The sequence below is a fragment of the Triticum aestivum genome, chromosome 6A (genome assembly GCF_018294505.1).
Source record: "Triticum aestivum cultivar Chinese Spring chromosome 6A, IWGSC CS RefSeq v2.1, whole genome shotgun sequence".
Taxonomy (NCBI): Eukaryota; Viridiplantae; Streptophyta; class Magnoliopsida; order Poales; family Poaceae; genus Triticum; species Triticum aestivum.
In genome coordinates this window covers 419,773,123-419,788,931 of record NC_057809.1, presented here as the reverse complement: position 1 = coordinate 419,788,931, position 15,809 = coordinate 419,773,123, and the positions used below count along the sequence as shown (strand labels likewise).

The 15,809-nt window shown below is 41.8% G+C and overlaps 1 protein-coding gene across 1 annotated transcript; it reads right to left on the bottom strand.

The window, feature by feature from the left end:
• Positions 1 to 7,151: 7,151 nt before the first annotated feature.
• LOC123129628 (ABC transporter G family member 31-like) lies at positions 7,152 to 8,521 on the bottom strand. Its single transcript, XM_044549717.1, has 5 exons — positions 8,399 to 8,521; positions 8,064 to 8,152; positions 7,863 to 7,947; positions 7,305 to 7,464; positions 7,152 to 7,234 (listed from the first exon to the last, which is right to left on the bottom strand). The coding sequence occupies exons 1-5, from the start codon at positions 8,519 to 8,521 to the stop codon at positions 7,152 to 7,154; spliced, it is 540 nt and encodes a 179-aa protein (XP_044405652.1).
• Between the last annotated feature and the right edge of the window lie 7,288 nt (positions 8,522 to 15,809).

The window sequence follows — 15,809 nt, the reverse complement described above, 5'->3', positions numbered from 1 at the left end:
GTTCGGCCCCTTCAATGAAGGTAAAAGCCTACGTCTAGTTGTGATGGAATTGATGGGTGTTTCGATGACTAGGGAGCAAATAAGCTTCGCCTATGTCTCGAGTTGTTGTCTCTCCTTCAACCACCGCCGGGTTGTCCCCTTATATACATGCGGACGCTCGTCGGTTCACAGAGTCCCGATACCGGCTCATAGATGCGTTCGGTTCGGTCTCCACTATTCCTAACCTATAACACAAGTTACATACCGACGCTGGTTTATAGTTATAGGCCTTAAACCGATTATGGGCCTTTAGCCCTCATCTTCCATCATGGGCTTTTATCACACTCAACTACTGATGAAGTTAACCCGGCTTGTCCTGGCTGGTTTACACCCAGTAGTAATATCCCCAACAGGGTCTGCAACAATCAGATCCGCATGTACCTCGCAAAACTTTATGTCATATCATAGATGCCTCTACCATGTTCCACTTGGAGCTATTCCAAATGGTTGCTCCATTATACATATCTGGTTTTTCTACTCATAGTCATCCGGATAGGTGTTAAAGCTTGCATCGACGTAACTCTTAACGTCGAACTCTTTATCACCTCCATAACCGAGAAATATTTCCTTATTCCTCTAAGGATAATTTTTGACCACTGTCCAGTTATCCACTCCTGGATCACCTATGTACCCTCTTGCCAGACATGTGGCAAGGCACAAATCAGGTGCGGTACTCAGCATGGCATACCATATAGAGCCTATGACAAAAGCATAGTGGACGGCCTTTCGTCCTTCCTCTTTCTTCTGTCATGGTCAAGCTTTGAGTCTTAGTCAACTTCACACCTTACAACTCAGGTAAGAATCCTTTCTTTGACTGATCTATTTTGAACTCCTTCAAAATCATGTCAAGGTGTGTGTTCTTTGAAAGTATCATCAGGCGTTTTGATCTATCTCTATAGATCTTGATGCCCAATATGTAAGTAGCTTTATCCAGGTCTTCCTTTGAAAATCACTCTTCAAACAACCGTTTATGCTTTCCATAAATTCTACATTATTTTGGATCAACAATATGTCATCCACATATACTTATCAGAAATCTTGTAGTGCTCCCACTCACTTTCTTGTAAATACAAGTTTCTAGCAAACATTGTATAAACCTAAAAGCTTTGATCACTCCATCAAAGCATATATTCTGACTCCGAGATGCTTGCTCTAGTCCATAGAAGGATCGCTGGAGCCAGCATACCTTTTAGCATCCTTAGGATCGACAAAACCTTTTATTATATCACATACTACTTTTTCTTACGAAATCTGGTAAGAAAACTTGTTTTGACATCCATCTGTGAGATTTCATAATCGAAAAATACAGCTAATGCTAACATGATTCCGACGGACTTAAATATCGCTACGGGTGAGAAAATCTCATCGTAGTCAACTCCTTGAACTTGTGAAAAGACTCTTTGCCACAAGTCGAGTTTCATAGACGGTAACATTACCATCCACGTCCATCTTCTTCTTAAAGATCCATTTATCTCAATGGCTTGCCGATCATCGGGCAAGTCCACCAAAGTCCATGCTTTGTTCTGATACATGGATCCTATCTCGGATTTCATGGCTTCTAACCATTTGTCAGAATACAGGCCCACAATTGCTTCTCCATAGCTCGTAGGTTCATTGTTGTCTAACAACATGATATCTAAGATAGGATTACCGTACCACTCAGGAGTAGTACATATCCTTGTCGACTTACGAGGTTCGATAGCAACTTGATCTGAAGCTTCATGATCACTATCATTAACTTCCTCTTCAACCGATGTAGGTGACACAGAAACATCTTTCTGTGTAGCACCACTTTCTGGTTGAAGTAGAGGTTCAACAACCTCATCAAGTTCTATCTTCCTCCCACTCAATTCTTTTGAGAGAAACTCCTTCTCGAGAAAGGACCTATTCTTAGCGACAAACACTTTGCCCTTAGATCTGAGATAGAAGGTATACCCAACTCTTACCTTTGGGTATCCTATGAAGATGTATTTGTCCGCTTTGGGTTCGAGCTTTTCGGCTGAAGCCTTAAGCATCATAGCACCAAATATTAAGAAACAACAACTTTGGTTTCTTGCCAAACCAATGTTCATACAACGTCTTCTCAACGGACTTAGATGGTGCCCTATCTAAAGTGAATGCAGCTGTCTCTAACGCATAACCTCACAATGATAGCGGTAGATCGGTAAGAGACATCATAGATCGCACCATATCTCATAAGGTTCGATTACAACGTCCGGACACGCCATTACGCTGTGGTGTTCCAGGTGGTGTCAACTGTGAAACAATTTCACAATGTGTTAAGTGATTGCCAAACTCATAACTCAGAAATTCTCCATCGATCAGATCATAGGAATTTGATCTTCTTGTTATGATGGTTCTTAACTTCACTCTAAAATTGCTTGAACTTTTCAAACGTTTCAGACTTGTGCTTCATTAAGTAAATATACCCATATCTACTCAAATCGTCAGTGAAGATGAGAAAATAGCGATGTCCCCCGCACGCCTCTATTCCTATTGGATCGCACACATCAGCATGTACGATTTCCAATAAGTCACTTGCCCATTTCATTGTACCTGAAAACGGGGTCTTAGTCATCCTGCCCATGAGGCATGGCTCGCATGTGTCAAGCAATTCAAAATCAAGTGACTCCAAACATCCATCAACATGGAGTTTCTTCATGCATCTTACACCAATATGACCTAAGCGGCAGTGCCACAAGAAAGTGGTACTTATCATTATTAACTCTTCATCTTTTGGCGTGAACATGTGTATTACCACGACCGAGATTCAATGAACCATTCACATAGGGTGCATGACCATGAAAGGTATTATCATGTAAACAGAATAACCATTATTCTCTAACTTAGATGAATAACCGTATTGCAATGAACATGATCTAATCATATTCATGCTCAACGTAGACACCTGATAACATTTATCTAGGTTCAATACTAATCCCGAAGGCAGATGGAGGATGCGACGGTGATCTCATCAACTTTGGAAACACTTCCAACACACATCGTCACCTCGCCCTTAGCCAGTCTCCGTTTAGTCCGTAGCTTTTGCTTCAAGTCACCAATAATAGCAACTGAACCGGTATCCAATACCCAGGTGCTACCAGGAGTACTAGTAAGGTACACATTAATAACACGTATATACTTTGTTGAAGTTGCCAGCCTTCTTATCTACCATGCATTTGGGGTAATACCGCTACCAGTGACCGTTCCCCTTACAATAGAAGCACTTAGTCTCGGGTTTGGGTTCAACCTTGGGTTCCTTTACTGGAGTGGTAACTGGTTTGCCATTCATGATGTTTCCCTTCTAGCCTTTGCCCTTCTTGAAACCAGTGGTCTTGTTAAACCATCAACACTTGATGCTCCTTCTTGATTTCTACCTTTTGCGGTCTTAAGCACCGCGAGCAGCTCCGGGATCATCTCCATCCCTTGCATGTCATAGTTCATCACGAAGATCTAGTAGCTCAGTGATAGTGACTAGAGAACTCTATCAATCACCATCTTATCTGGAAGTTTAACTCCCACTTGATTCAAGTGATTGTAGCACCCAGACATTCTGAGCGCATGCTCACTGGTTAAGCTATTCTCCTCCATCTTGTAGGCAAAGAACTTGTGAGAGGTCTCATACCTCTCAACACGGGCATGAGCCTGAAAGCCCAATTTCAGCTTCTTGGAACATCTCATATGTTCTATGGCGTTCAAAACATCATTGGAATCCCGATTCTAAGCCGTAAAGTATGGTGCACTTAACTATCAAGTAGTCATCAGGACGTATCTGTCAGATGTTCATAACATCCATAGACGATGTTGGAGGGGTTGGCACACCGAGCGGTGCATCAAAGACATAAGCCTTCTGTGTAGCAGTGAGGACACTCCTCAGGCAACGGACCTAGTCCGCATCATTGCTTACAATATCTTTCAACTTAATCCTTCTCTAGGAACGTATTGAAATAGGGAGCTACAATGCGAGCTATTGATCTACAACCCTTTTTGCAAAGACAACTTAGACTATTGTTCATGATAAATAAGTTCATCTAATCAAATTATATAATGAACTCCCACTCAGATAGACATCCCTCTAGTCATCTAAGTGATACATGATCCGAGTCAACTAGGCCGTGTCCGATCATCACGTGAGACGGGCTAGTCATCATCGGTGAACATCCTCATGTTGATCGTATCTTCTATACGACTCATGTTCGACCTTTCGGTCTTCCGTGTTCCGAGGCCATGTCTGTACATGCTAGGCTCATCAAGTCAACCTATGTGTATTGCGTGTGTAAATCTGGCTTACACCCGTTGTATTCGAACATTAGAATCTATCACACCCGATCATCACGTGGTGCTTCGAAACAACGAACCTTCGCAACGGTGCACTTTTAGGGGGAACACTTTCTTGAAATTATTGCGAGGGATCATCTTATTTAAGCTACCGTCGTTCTAAGCAAATAAGATGTAAAACATGATAAACATCACATGCAATCAAATAGTGACATGATATGGCCAATATCATTTTTGCTCCTTTTGATCTCCATCTTTAGGGTGCCATGATCATCATCGTCACCGGCATGACACCATGATCTCCATCATCGTGTCTTCGTGAAGTTGTCTCGCCAACTATTACTTCCACTACTACGGCTAACGGTTAGCAATAAAGTAAAGTAATTACATGACGTTTATTTTGACATGCAGGTCATAAATAAATTAAGACAACTCCTATGGCTCCTACCGGTTGTCATACTCATCGACATGCAAGTCGTGATTCTTATTACAAGAACACGATCAATCTCATACATCACATATATCATTCATCACATCCTTTTGGCCATATCACATCACACGCCCTGCAAAAACAAGTTAGACGTCCTCTAATTGTTGTTGCAAATTTTACATGGCTGCTATAGGTTTCTTAGCAAGAACGTTTCTTACCTACGCCAAAACCACAATGTGATATGACAATTTCTATTTACCCTTCATAAGGACCCTTTTCATCAAATCCGATCTGACTAAAGTGGGAGAGACAGACACCCGCTAGCCACCTTATGCAACTAGTGCATGTCAGTCGGTGGAACCTGTCTCATGTAAGAGTACGTGTAAGGTCGGTCCGGGCCGCTTCATCCCACGATGCCGCCGAATCAAGATAAGACTAGTACCGGCAAGTAAATTGACAAAATCGATGCCCACAACAATTTGTGTTCTACTTGTGCATAGAAACTACGCATAGACCTAGCTCATGATGCCACTTTTGGGTAACGTAGCAGAAATTTAAAATTTTCTACGCATCACCAAGATCAATCTATGGAGTAATCTAGCAACGAAGGGAAGGGGAGTGCATCTACATACCCTTGTAGATCGCTAAGCGGAAGCGTTGCAAGAACGCGGATGAGGTAGTCATACTCGTGGCGATTCAGATCGCAGTCGATTCTGATCTAAGCGCCGAACAACGGCGCCTTCGCGTTCAACAAACGTGCAGCCCGGTGACGTCTCCCATGCCTTGATCCAGCAAGGAGAGAGGGAGATGTTGGGGAAGACTCCGTCCAGCAGCAGCACGACAGCGTGGTGGTGGTGGAGGAGCGCGGTACTCCTGCAGGGCTTCGCCAAGTACTACGAGAGACGAGGAGGGAGAGAGGTAGGGCTGCGCCTTTGAGAGAGAGTGACTCATCTGTTAGGCAGCCCAAAACCTCCACTATATATAGGGGGAGGGGAGGGGCTGTGCCCCCACCTAGGGTTCCCTCCCTAGGGGTGGCGGCAGCCCCCAGATACCATCTGGGTGGCGGCCAAGGGGGAGAGAGAGGGGGGCGCACCTAGGGTGGGCCTTAGGGCCCATCTGTCCCTAGGGTTTGCCCCCTCTCCTCTTGATGGCGCCTTGGGCCTTGGTGGGAAGCGCCCAACCCACCTAGGGGCTGGTCCCTTCCCACTCTTGGCCCACGAAAGCCTCCGGGGCTGGTGGCACCTCCCGGTGGACCCCCGGAACCCTTCCGGTGGTCCCGGTACATTACTGGTGATGCCCGGAACACTTCCGGTGGCCAAATCCACACTTCCTATATATCAATCTTGACCTCCGGAACTCCTCGTGACGTCCGGGATCTCATCCGGGACTCCGAACAACATTCGGTAACCGCGTACATACTTTCCCTATAACCCTAGCGTCATCAAACCTTAAGTGTATAGACCCTACGGGCTCGGGAATCATGCAGACATGACCGAGACATCTCTCTGGTTAATAACCAACAACGGGATCTGGATACCCATGTTGGCTCCCACATGTTCCATGATGATCTCATTGGATGAACCACGATGTTAAGGATTCAGTCAATCTCGTATACAATTCCCTTTGTCTACCGGTATAGTACTTGCCCAAGATTCGATCGTCGGTATCCCGATACCTTGTTCAATCTCGTTATCGGCAAGTCTCTTTACTTGTTCCGTAACACATCATCCCGTGATCAACTCCTTGGTCACATTGTGCACATTATGATGATGTCCTACCGAGTGGGCCCAGAGATACCTCTCCGTTACACGGAGTGACAAATCCCAGTCTCGATTCGTGCTAACCCAACAGACACTTTCGGAGATACCCGTAGTGCACCTTTATAGCCACCCAGTTACATTGTGACGTTTGGTACACCCAAAGCATTCCTACGGCATCCGGGAGTTGCACAATCTCATGGTCTAAGGAAATGATACTTTACATTAGAAAAGCTTTAGCATACGAACTACACGATCTTGTGCTAGGCTTAGGATTGGGTCTTGTCCATCACATCATTCTCCTAATGATTCGATCCCGTTATCAACGACATCCAATGTCCATGGTGATGAAACCGTAACCATCTATTGATCAACGAGCTAGTCAACTAGAGGCTTACTAGGGACATGGTGTTGTCTATGTATCCACACATGTATCTGAGTTTCCTATCAATACAATTCTAGCATGGATAATAAACGATTATCATGAACAAGGTAATATAATAATAACTATTTTATTATTGCCTCTAGGGCATATTTCCAACACGTTTGTCTACCTTCGAGAGCCAATGCCTGAATAGTAGTAGAAATTATGACATAGTAATAGACGAAATAGTGTGGGTACATCTATCCAAAGCTTGCTGGGTGCATCATACCTTCATGAATACATCAAGGTCCTCATCAGGCTTGATCCCAACATTGTTTTCTTTCCTCAGAAGTTCAACGAGCATATCTGCAAGTTGGCGGTGTCAAAAGGGAAATCATCAAGGAACACCCCAAATGACATGGTGGCGATAACCTACTATACTTTATACCAACACCCTGACAGCACCCAGCAAACTCCAGGGTTTCTCTGACGGTCATCTCTGAAGCATGCCAGTCTTGCTGACTTACATAAGCAGATGTTCTTTGAGGCACAAATTCATTTAGATGGTGGCTGTTGTAAGTAATGCTCCCAGACATCTGCAATTATTGATGATGGTCAGTAATAATATATTGTTTCAGATATTGCACCTTGATTGATAGGCTCACTATACCTATCAGGATAGTTTTTTAGGAAACAAGAGGGGATTTCTCCCTACTACATTTTTATAAACTTTATAACATAATTTTACATAGTACAACAAAACCAGAGAAGGCTAAGGGTAGCTAATAACAGAGTTCTGAACTTCTAATATGATAGGGATGAGTGTTTCCATCAGATAATCATTTTCAGGAGCAGGATAATGCCAATCTATCTCTCCACTTATCATCAAGCGTTACACACATACAGATTTGGTCGAAAGTGATCCTATAGCGAAGATTTTCCCATCATCTATGAGTAATGAGCATAAAAAAATTTAATTAATTTGATATCACACCTTTAGTCCAGGACCAAGTCGACCGACAAGTGCTAAAAGCAAGGTGGTCTTCCCGGAACTTGGAGGGCCCAAAAGCAGTGTCATTCTGTAGCAAGAAAAAAGAACATAAAATATATCTGAATTAGTAACTTCTCTTCACAAAGATCTCTGTCAGAGCTTAGTCGATGCATCGGAAAAGCACTAGTTAATTTTCAATTGTACCTTGATGGGCGAATAATCCCATTAATGTTGTCCAATATAGGTAACTTCATTCTTCCCCCTCTGTAGATTCTCAGGTGACTCAGAAATGCCTTAATTTCACAGAAAAATAAAGTAAGAACCTCAACAGCACATTGGCAATTGCTCTACTTTCGGCAAATGATTCACTTCACGGGCAGAGCTCCTACTTACAGCACAAATCCCAGTTTCATACACAATAAAACAAGGGTGGTAATTGAATCGTAACACAAACCTGTGGCCGATATTACTTTCACCTAGACAGAGGAATGGGAAGGGTGGAAATTAGTTTTTCCAGCTGTGGATCACGGGCCAACTACCTCTATCATGTTGCATATGAAGTTGGGGATGGTGGGCAGCGCCCTGCTGCTGACATGCACATACGCGTCCACCGTCAGGTCCTCATACCTCACTTCGATCTTGGGGAACTCTATGTGCACCATGCATCCCGGAAACGAGGTCAGTGTCCTTAGAGTGTAACTTGGTTGTGTAAGTTGGTGTCTTCGTGGGTTGATTCAGAGAAGTGCTCATCTGTGCGGGTTGATTCAAAGCAATGCTAGGGGCCTCTTTGCAAAAGAGCACACGCTGACCGGGTATGCACCCACACGTCCACATGACGCTCTCTGATTTGTCAGGACCAAATTTGCACATCTTATGCAAGTTGAGGGACTAGGTAGGGTCAAATTTCAAGTTGTAGGACTAAAGCATCACATTGAGAGCAAGTTCTAGGACTCCTGGTGCTTTTAACTCATAAAGTAATGCAATCTATGGAGGTACAGGGTTCGTACACTAATGATTAGCTATGTAACACAAGTAAAACTTCATGTGTGCCCCCGACAACACTAACAAGGGTGTCAAACTTGCTTGCTTTGCAAGTTGTACAAGGTATTAAAAGATAATATGATAGTAATATTTTTTGTATTTTTGGAATAATAATAACTAGAAATAATACCAATGTAAAAGTTGTTGGAAGCGTTTTCTTATTATCAAAGCTGAGCCTAGGTTAATTGGTTCACCAACTATAACTCTCCATAAGATAAAAATCCGGAAAGTAACATAGTCATGTGAAAAGTGCATATGAAATATCTCATGCTCAGTCTAGATTGTGTGTAATGTGTTCATGTTATATATGCAGTATGCCCATAATTCTAAAGACCTGGACCCTCCCTACATCTATAGGTAATAATCTACTCTTAGACTAAGATACCCTCTCATCATCCATGTATTAAGGATGAAATGGATAATTGCCTAAATAAAGATGACATATTGTTGTGTTGCATGATTCATTAGAGACCTCATACAAATATTTATGCTTAGTGAAAATAATAGAATGCAAGCCTTTTCTATTTATTGTCACGATGGTAGTTTGCTTACAAAATTAAACCCAACTAATGCACACAATTACCACTATGTATTAACCATCTAAATTGATTAAGATGAGGAAAATAACTGGAGAAAATTATGCATCTATAAATCAAATATTGGGAATCAATACAACTAAACATAAATAAATAATTCATCACACAATCAAATCACCACTATGGTTTACTTTAGATAGATCATAATTATGCAGGGCGTCTGATATGGCCACTGAATTGAACTAAAAAGAGGAGAGATTACATCTTGGCTACTTCCATGAACCCGTAGTCCAGGGGAAGGACTACTCACAACTAATATGGAGAAGCGATGATAGAGGTACGGTTGATGAAGACAAACATGGATTCCCCCCTCCAGAAGAGTACTAGATTAGGGTTGAATTGAAGACTGCCTCAAAATGCGAACTGAATGCAAAGAAAAAATAGCCAATAAATACGACAGAGGTTAGGTGGTATATAAATCATTGATGTTAGAGGAGGGCACCAACAATTCCCTAGGGAATTCAGATGCCCACCCTAGGTGTCTTGGGCCATGGGGAGCCCCAACAGGGCATTTGGGCCATATGGGCACCCCTTTGCCCTGGCTTGTAGCTGCAATGCTCACTAAGACATCCTAAGTGCTTCTGAATTATATTAGATTGTTCTAAGATACACAAGTTTTTTGTTTCCCTAAAATAAAGAACAACAGAAATAATAGGTTAGTTCTAGACAAACTTCAAAAGGATTGCAGAAATGATAGATAATAGGCATGCAACATACACAAATTTGGGTATGTATCAAGCAACAAATTCCCCTGGTTGCAGCGCTTCTTGCATGGTGAAAAGCCAAAAATTTACACTCTCCTCCTAAACTGTCCTCAGCTGGTCGATCACAACATCCGATGAAAGGGCCCAAGTACTTCACGCCATGGGGAAACTTAATAACACACGCCTTCGGGAATCATGCGCCCACACAAGTTGCACGCCATTGTGGTCGCCATGTTTCTGCATTGTATCAGCTCAACAAAGGGTATAGGGTGTCATGCGAATGGCTACATAAACACTTGAAGCTTTGAAGGGGCTCAGACTTTTCATATATTACACTAATACGTCTCCGACGTATCTATAATTTTTGATTGTTTCATGCTATTATATTATCAATCTTGTATGCTTTATATGCAATTTTATATAATTTTTGGGAAGTAACCTAGTGCCTAGTGCCAGTTCCTATTATTACCTATTTTATTGTTTTGCATGAAAACCGTACCAAACAATGTCCAAACACGATGAAATTTTACGGTGTTTTTTCTTGGAATAGAAGGGACCCTAGAAGCTTCGGGGGGAGACCAGACACAGCACGAGAAGAGCTCGAGATCACATGGCGCGCCCCAAGGGGGTGTGTCTTAGCTTGTGTTCCCCTCAAAACTCCGTTTGAACTAATTCTAGGCCCATAAATTCCATAAAATCCAGAAACCGCCAGAGCGAGACCCGAAACAATTATTCCACCATCGCAAGCCTCTGTTCTTCCGTGATCCCATCTGGAGGCTCCATTGGTACTCTGCCGGAGGGGGTATCGATCATGAATGGCCTCTATCAACCTTGCTGCACCTCTGATGATGTGTGATTAGTTCCCCACAGGACATATGGGTCCATATCAGTAGCTATATGACTCTCTCTCTCTATGATCTTCAATACAATGTTCTCTTCGGAGATTTATATGATGTAATCCTTTTATGTGGTGTGTTTGTTGGAATCCGATGAACTATGGGTTTATGACCAGATTATTCATTAAAAGTATTTGAGTTATATTCTGAAGTTTATTATGTGTGATTGTTATAGCTATGTAATGCTTTCCGATTTATGAGCTATATTTGGCCAGGTTAATGATTAGATCTTCAGTGGAAGTGGTGCATAGTAGTAGGTTCAATCTTGCGGTGTCCTCGCTCCGTGACAGGAGGAGTAGTGAGGCACGTATTTGTATTTTTGCTACTAAGGATAAAACGATGGGGTTCAATCACATTAGTTGATCTTATTTTGTCTGCATTATGTCATCATACTTAATGCATTACTCTATTTATCATGAACTTAATACCCAAAGAGGGAAGCATAGAAGCCCTCTCGAAGTGGAGTAATAGTAGTACATGCAGATGGATGTCGATCTACTTGCGGATGTAATGCCTATGTAATGATCATGCCATGAATAACATTATAACTATGCGCTATTCCATCAATTACCCAACAGTAATTTGTTCACCCACCGCATCATTATTCTTATGAGAGACATTCCTCTAGTGAAAGCTATGGCCCCCGGTCCATTTAAATCATATTACTAAAACCCTAAAAACCTTTCTACAATTTATTTACTTTTAGTTTGCTTTGCAATTATATATCTCCTACTATCAGTTTTAGTCCTTGCAATTAACGAGTACACATGATTTGACAACCCTCTTGCCCGTGTTGGGTGCAAGTATTTGCTCTTGTGTGTGTAGATAGTGCTAAAGGTTGTTTTTGTGAATCTCCTATTGTTTGATAAACCTTTGTTCTTTACTGAACGAAATACTTTCTGCTACTCTACTACCCTCCTTCCTCTTGAGGGAAATCCCAACCCATTTCACAAGTAGCAAGAAGAATTTCTGGCGCTATTTCCCGGGAGACTTCATCAAACAACTCAAGGTCCCTTCACACACATTACCATTTACTTGCTCTACTTTTTATTTTCCTAGTTATGTTATCCTTATCATTGACACACAAAAATAGAAAATAAAAATAAAGATATACGGATCCTCATCCGCTTGCTAGTCTTTTCAAATTTGCTACATATTGTAAATCAATAGCTAAAAATGAAGAAGTGATAAAAGAAAATGCTATTGGGATACATCTATTGAATGAAAAGCATGGTTGTAATTGCATTAGTATAAATTCTGTGAATATCAATTGTGCTAATGGTCATGATTTGCGTGATAATTATGATGATTCTTGTGATCTTGAAAATTCCTTTCAGCTTCATGATGAATCTATTATTAGTAATGTTATTTTCAATACTACTAAAAGTGGGTTTGGAGAGGTCATGACTTTAGTTGATGATAATCCCACTATTTTGGAAGATTATAAAATTTGTATGCATGTGGATCATGTTGAGAGTATGTCATGTGATAGCTATATTGTTGGATTTGATTATGATCCTACATGTAAATATTTTGAGAGAGGCAAATATGGTTATAAAAGTATTCATGATACTAAATTACCTCTCATCATGTCGAAACTGTCAATGCATTCTTATTTCTTCCATATGCTAGATATTGCTTGTCTTGATAATTTTTTTATTATAAAATTCCTATGCATATGAAGTACGTTAGAATTAAATGTGTTTTTACAGGTTTTATGATGCTCTCTTTGTAATGCAATTTTTACCATTTATGTGAGCATCGTTAAAATCTCAAAGCCTATCTTAATGTCTATAAAGAAAGAGCTTGTTGGGAGACAACCCAATAGTCACCCATTTTATATTTTTGTTTGATGACATGATTATTGCTACTGTAATGATTGTGTTTTTATATTTCAATTAGTGGTTGTGCCAAGTAAAGCCTTTGGGATGATTTGAATGATAGTTGAATTGATTCTATGCAAAAACAGAAACATTTATGCCCAGTGGTGTAATTTCCATTTTTTACTGGAACATGATAAAATTCTAAAACATTTGCACAATATTGAGATACAAAAATTTTAGTTGTCCTAATTTTTCAGAATTTTTAGACTTACAGAAGTATGGTTTTAGTTCAGATCAATACAAACTGTTCTATTTTAGACATATTCTATTTTTCTTTGTATATTGTGCTTATTTTATTGATGTTAGTATAAGTCATGGAGAAGTTAGAATACAGTAGGTATTATGCAAGAAGAATTATTAATTGGTTTATAATAGCACGTAAGTTTATGGTCAACTAATTATACTAATGGATCTCACGAGGTTTTGTTGAGTTTTGTGTGCTAAAGTTTTTGAGTTTTGGGTGAGATCACGATGGATCAAGGAATAAGGAGTGGCAAGAACCTAAGCTTGGGGATGCTCAAGGCACCCCAAGATAATATTCAAGGAAGACCCAAGTGTCTAAGCTTGGGGATGCCCCGGGATGGCATCCCCTCTTTCGTCCACAATTCTTTTTTTGAGAGTACACAAATTGCATACCTTAGCTTTATAGAAGAGAGAAAACAATGTACAAGAGTTTGTGATGCACAACCAACAGTCACAAGCCGACCGAGGCCACGCGAGAACTCCAACTCCACACACTACGTTAACTCCTCACAAAATGGTTTCAACTGCACGCCCTCCCGCTATCGCCCAAGTGCGAAGTTCGTCTAGAATCTTATTCACAAGTTCAATCACCGACATGGGTGTGGGCACCGAGCGGAAAACCCGTTCATTTCTTTGCTTCCATAGGTGCCAACACACTAGCATCACCAAGCTATCAAAAGCTTTGCATATCTCCTTGTCCAGCCGTTTTCGGGTATTTCCCCACCATGATTCCATACTATCACTCACCACCGGTGCTAGGGCCGGGGCAACCCTCATGCTGCATAGGATGTTGTGCCATACTTTACGCGAGTAGACACACTGGATCAGCAGATGATCAACGTTATCCTCCTCTTGGCCACAGAGGTAACATGGTGAGGGGCTATCTTGCAGCCCATGCCGCAGCCTCCAATCAGATGTCCATATTCTATGTTGTATAGCGAGCCACATGAAGATCTTGCAAGTGAGAGGTTGTAAGTGCATCTAGTGCCGCCCTAGTTGGTTTTGGAGTATTGACGACAAACCTAGTTGAGGGACTAATGTGTTTGTGAGTATTGCAGGATAACACAGGTAGAAGTCCCTCATTGATTCGATTTTCCTACCAGAGATGACCCCTAAAAATGTATGAAGACATTGATGTCAAAGGTGGTATATGAAGATATTCACATTGAAGACTATGACAAGAGAAGACACCGCATGAAGCCTATGGATCTCGAAGACTTAGATCTTTCATAGTTATTTTTCTTCTGTGTTGAGTCATAGGAACCACCGTACTGTTAAGTGGGGTCCAAGAGAACCAGTCAGAATGATTGAAGTGATGCTAAAACATAACCTATGTCTTCGAGTGAAGACTGTGAGAGCGAATCTTATCCAGAGTCGGACAAGTCAGCTTTGCTTGTAGCCCAAGTAAAGTTGCCGTGTGAGTTTGAAATCTGACCGTTGGAACACGTGTCAGTTCCTTAGTGACCCAGGGTCATTTCGAACAAATCAGGTCGGGTTGCCTAGTGGCTATAAATAGCCCACCCCCTACAACCATAAATGGTTGGCTGCTCAGATTCAGAGTATGGCTTTTGTCGTTCGAGAGCAACCCACCTCGAAGCCTTTGAGAGAGAATTCCTTGCGAGGATAAAGCCCTAACCACCCAGAGCCAAAGAGAATTAGGCATCACTTAGGTCTTCTTGTCTGTGTGATTTGAAGACTTATTACACTTGAGGACTATGCATCCTCCAGCCGGTTAGGCGTCGCGTTCTGAGCATCCAAGAGGCATTGTGGATCGCCGGTGAACGAAGTCTATGAAGGTTTGGGAGTCTACCTTGAAGACTTACCAGAGTGATTGGGCGAGGTCTGTGTGACCTTAGCTCAAGGGGAATACGGTGAGGACTGGGTGTCCTGAGCTGCGTGTTCAGGACTGGGTGTCCGGGACTGTGTGTCCTCAGGTTTAAATACCTAGCCGCCCTAATCAGACATACAGTTGTCACAGCAACTGGAACTGGTCCAACACATCATTGCCTTCAACGAGTCACTGGTTTCATCCTTCCCTTCTCTTTACATATTGTTACTCCTTGTGAAGTCATTGTATGATTGCACTATCTATTATCTTCACTGAGTGACTGATTGTTCTGTTTGGCTTCATAATATCTTCCTACCTGATCCTTACTACATTGCAGCTATTTGTCATTGTGCTTTCAGTCTATTGAATACTTGACTATGGCTTGCCTAGTGTAGTCTATACCTTCCGCTGCAGGGTAATAGGTTTATTTTTACTGTTTGTTTTCATCACTTCCACGTTTTGAAGACTTCCATAAAAATCGCCTATTCACCCCCCCTCTAGTCGATATAACGCACTTTCAATTGGTATCAGAGCAAGGTGCTCCCTTGTTCTGTGTGATTTTGGTTTAACCGCCTGGAGTTCTAGTTATGTCGACCACAGGAATGAAGATTGTGTCATGCCCCATCTTTGACGGTCACGAGTATCCCAGGTGGAAGGCCATGATGAAGAAGCGCCTCATGGCGATGAACAGTGAGCTGTGGACCGTCACTGAGAATGGTCTGACCGATCTGTGCAAGATGGCGGAAGCTGATGACATTC

Coding starts and splice junctions, on each gene's coding strand:
- LOC123129628 (XM_044549717.1), bottom strand. CDS start 8,521: ATGGTGCACATAGAGTTCCCCAAGATCGAAGTGAGGTATGAGGACCTG. Junction 7,465..7,862: donor GACTTGGTCCTGGACTAAAG/GTGTGATATCAA, acceptor CAATAATTGCAG/ATGTCTGGGAGCATTACTTA. Junction 7,235..7,304: donor GGGTGTTGGTATAAAGTATA/GTAGGTTATCGC, acceptor GCCAACTTGCAG/ATATGCTCGTTGAACTTCTG.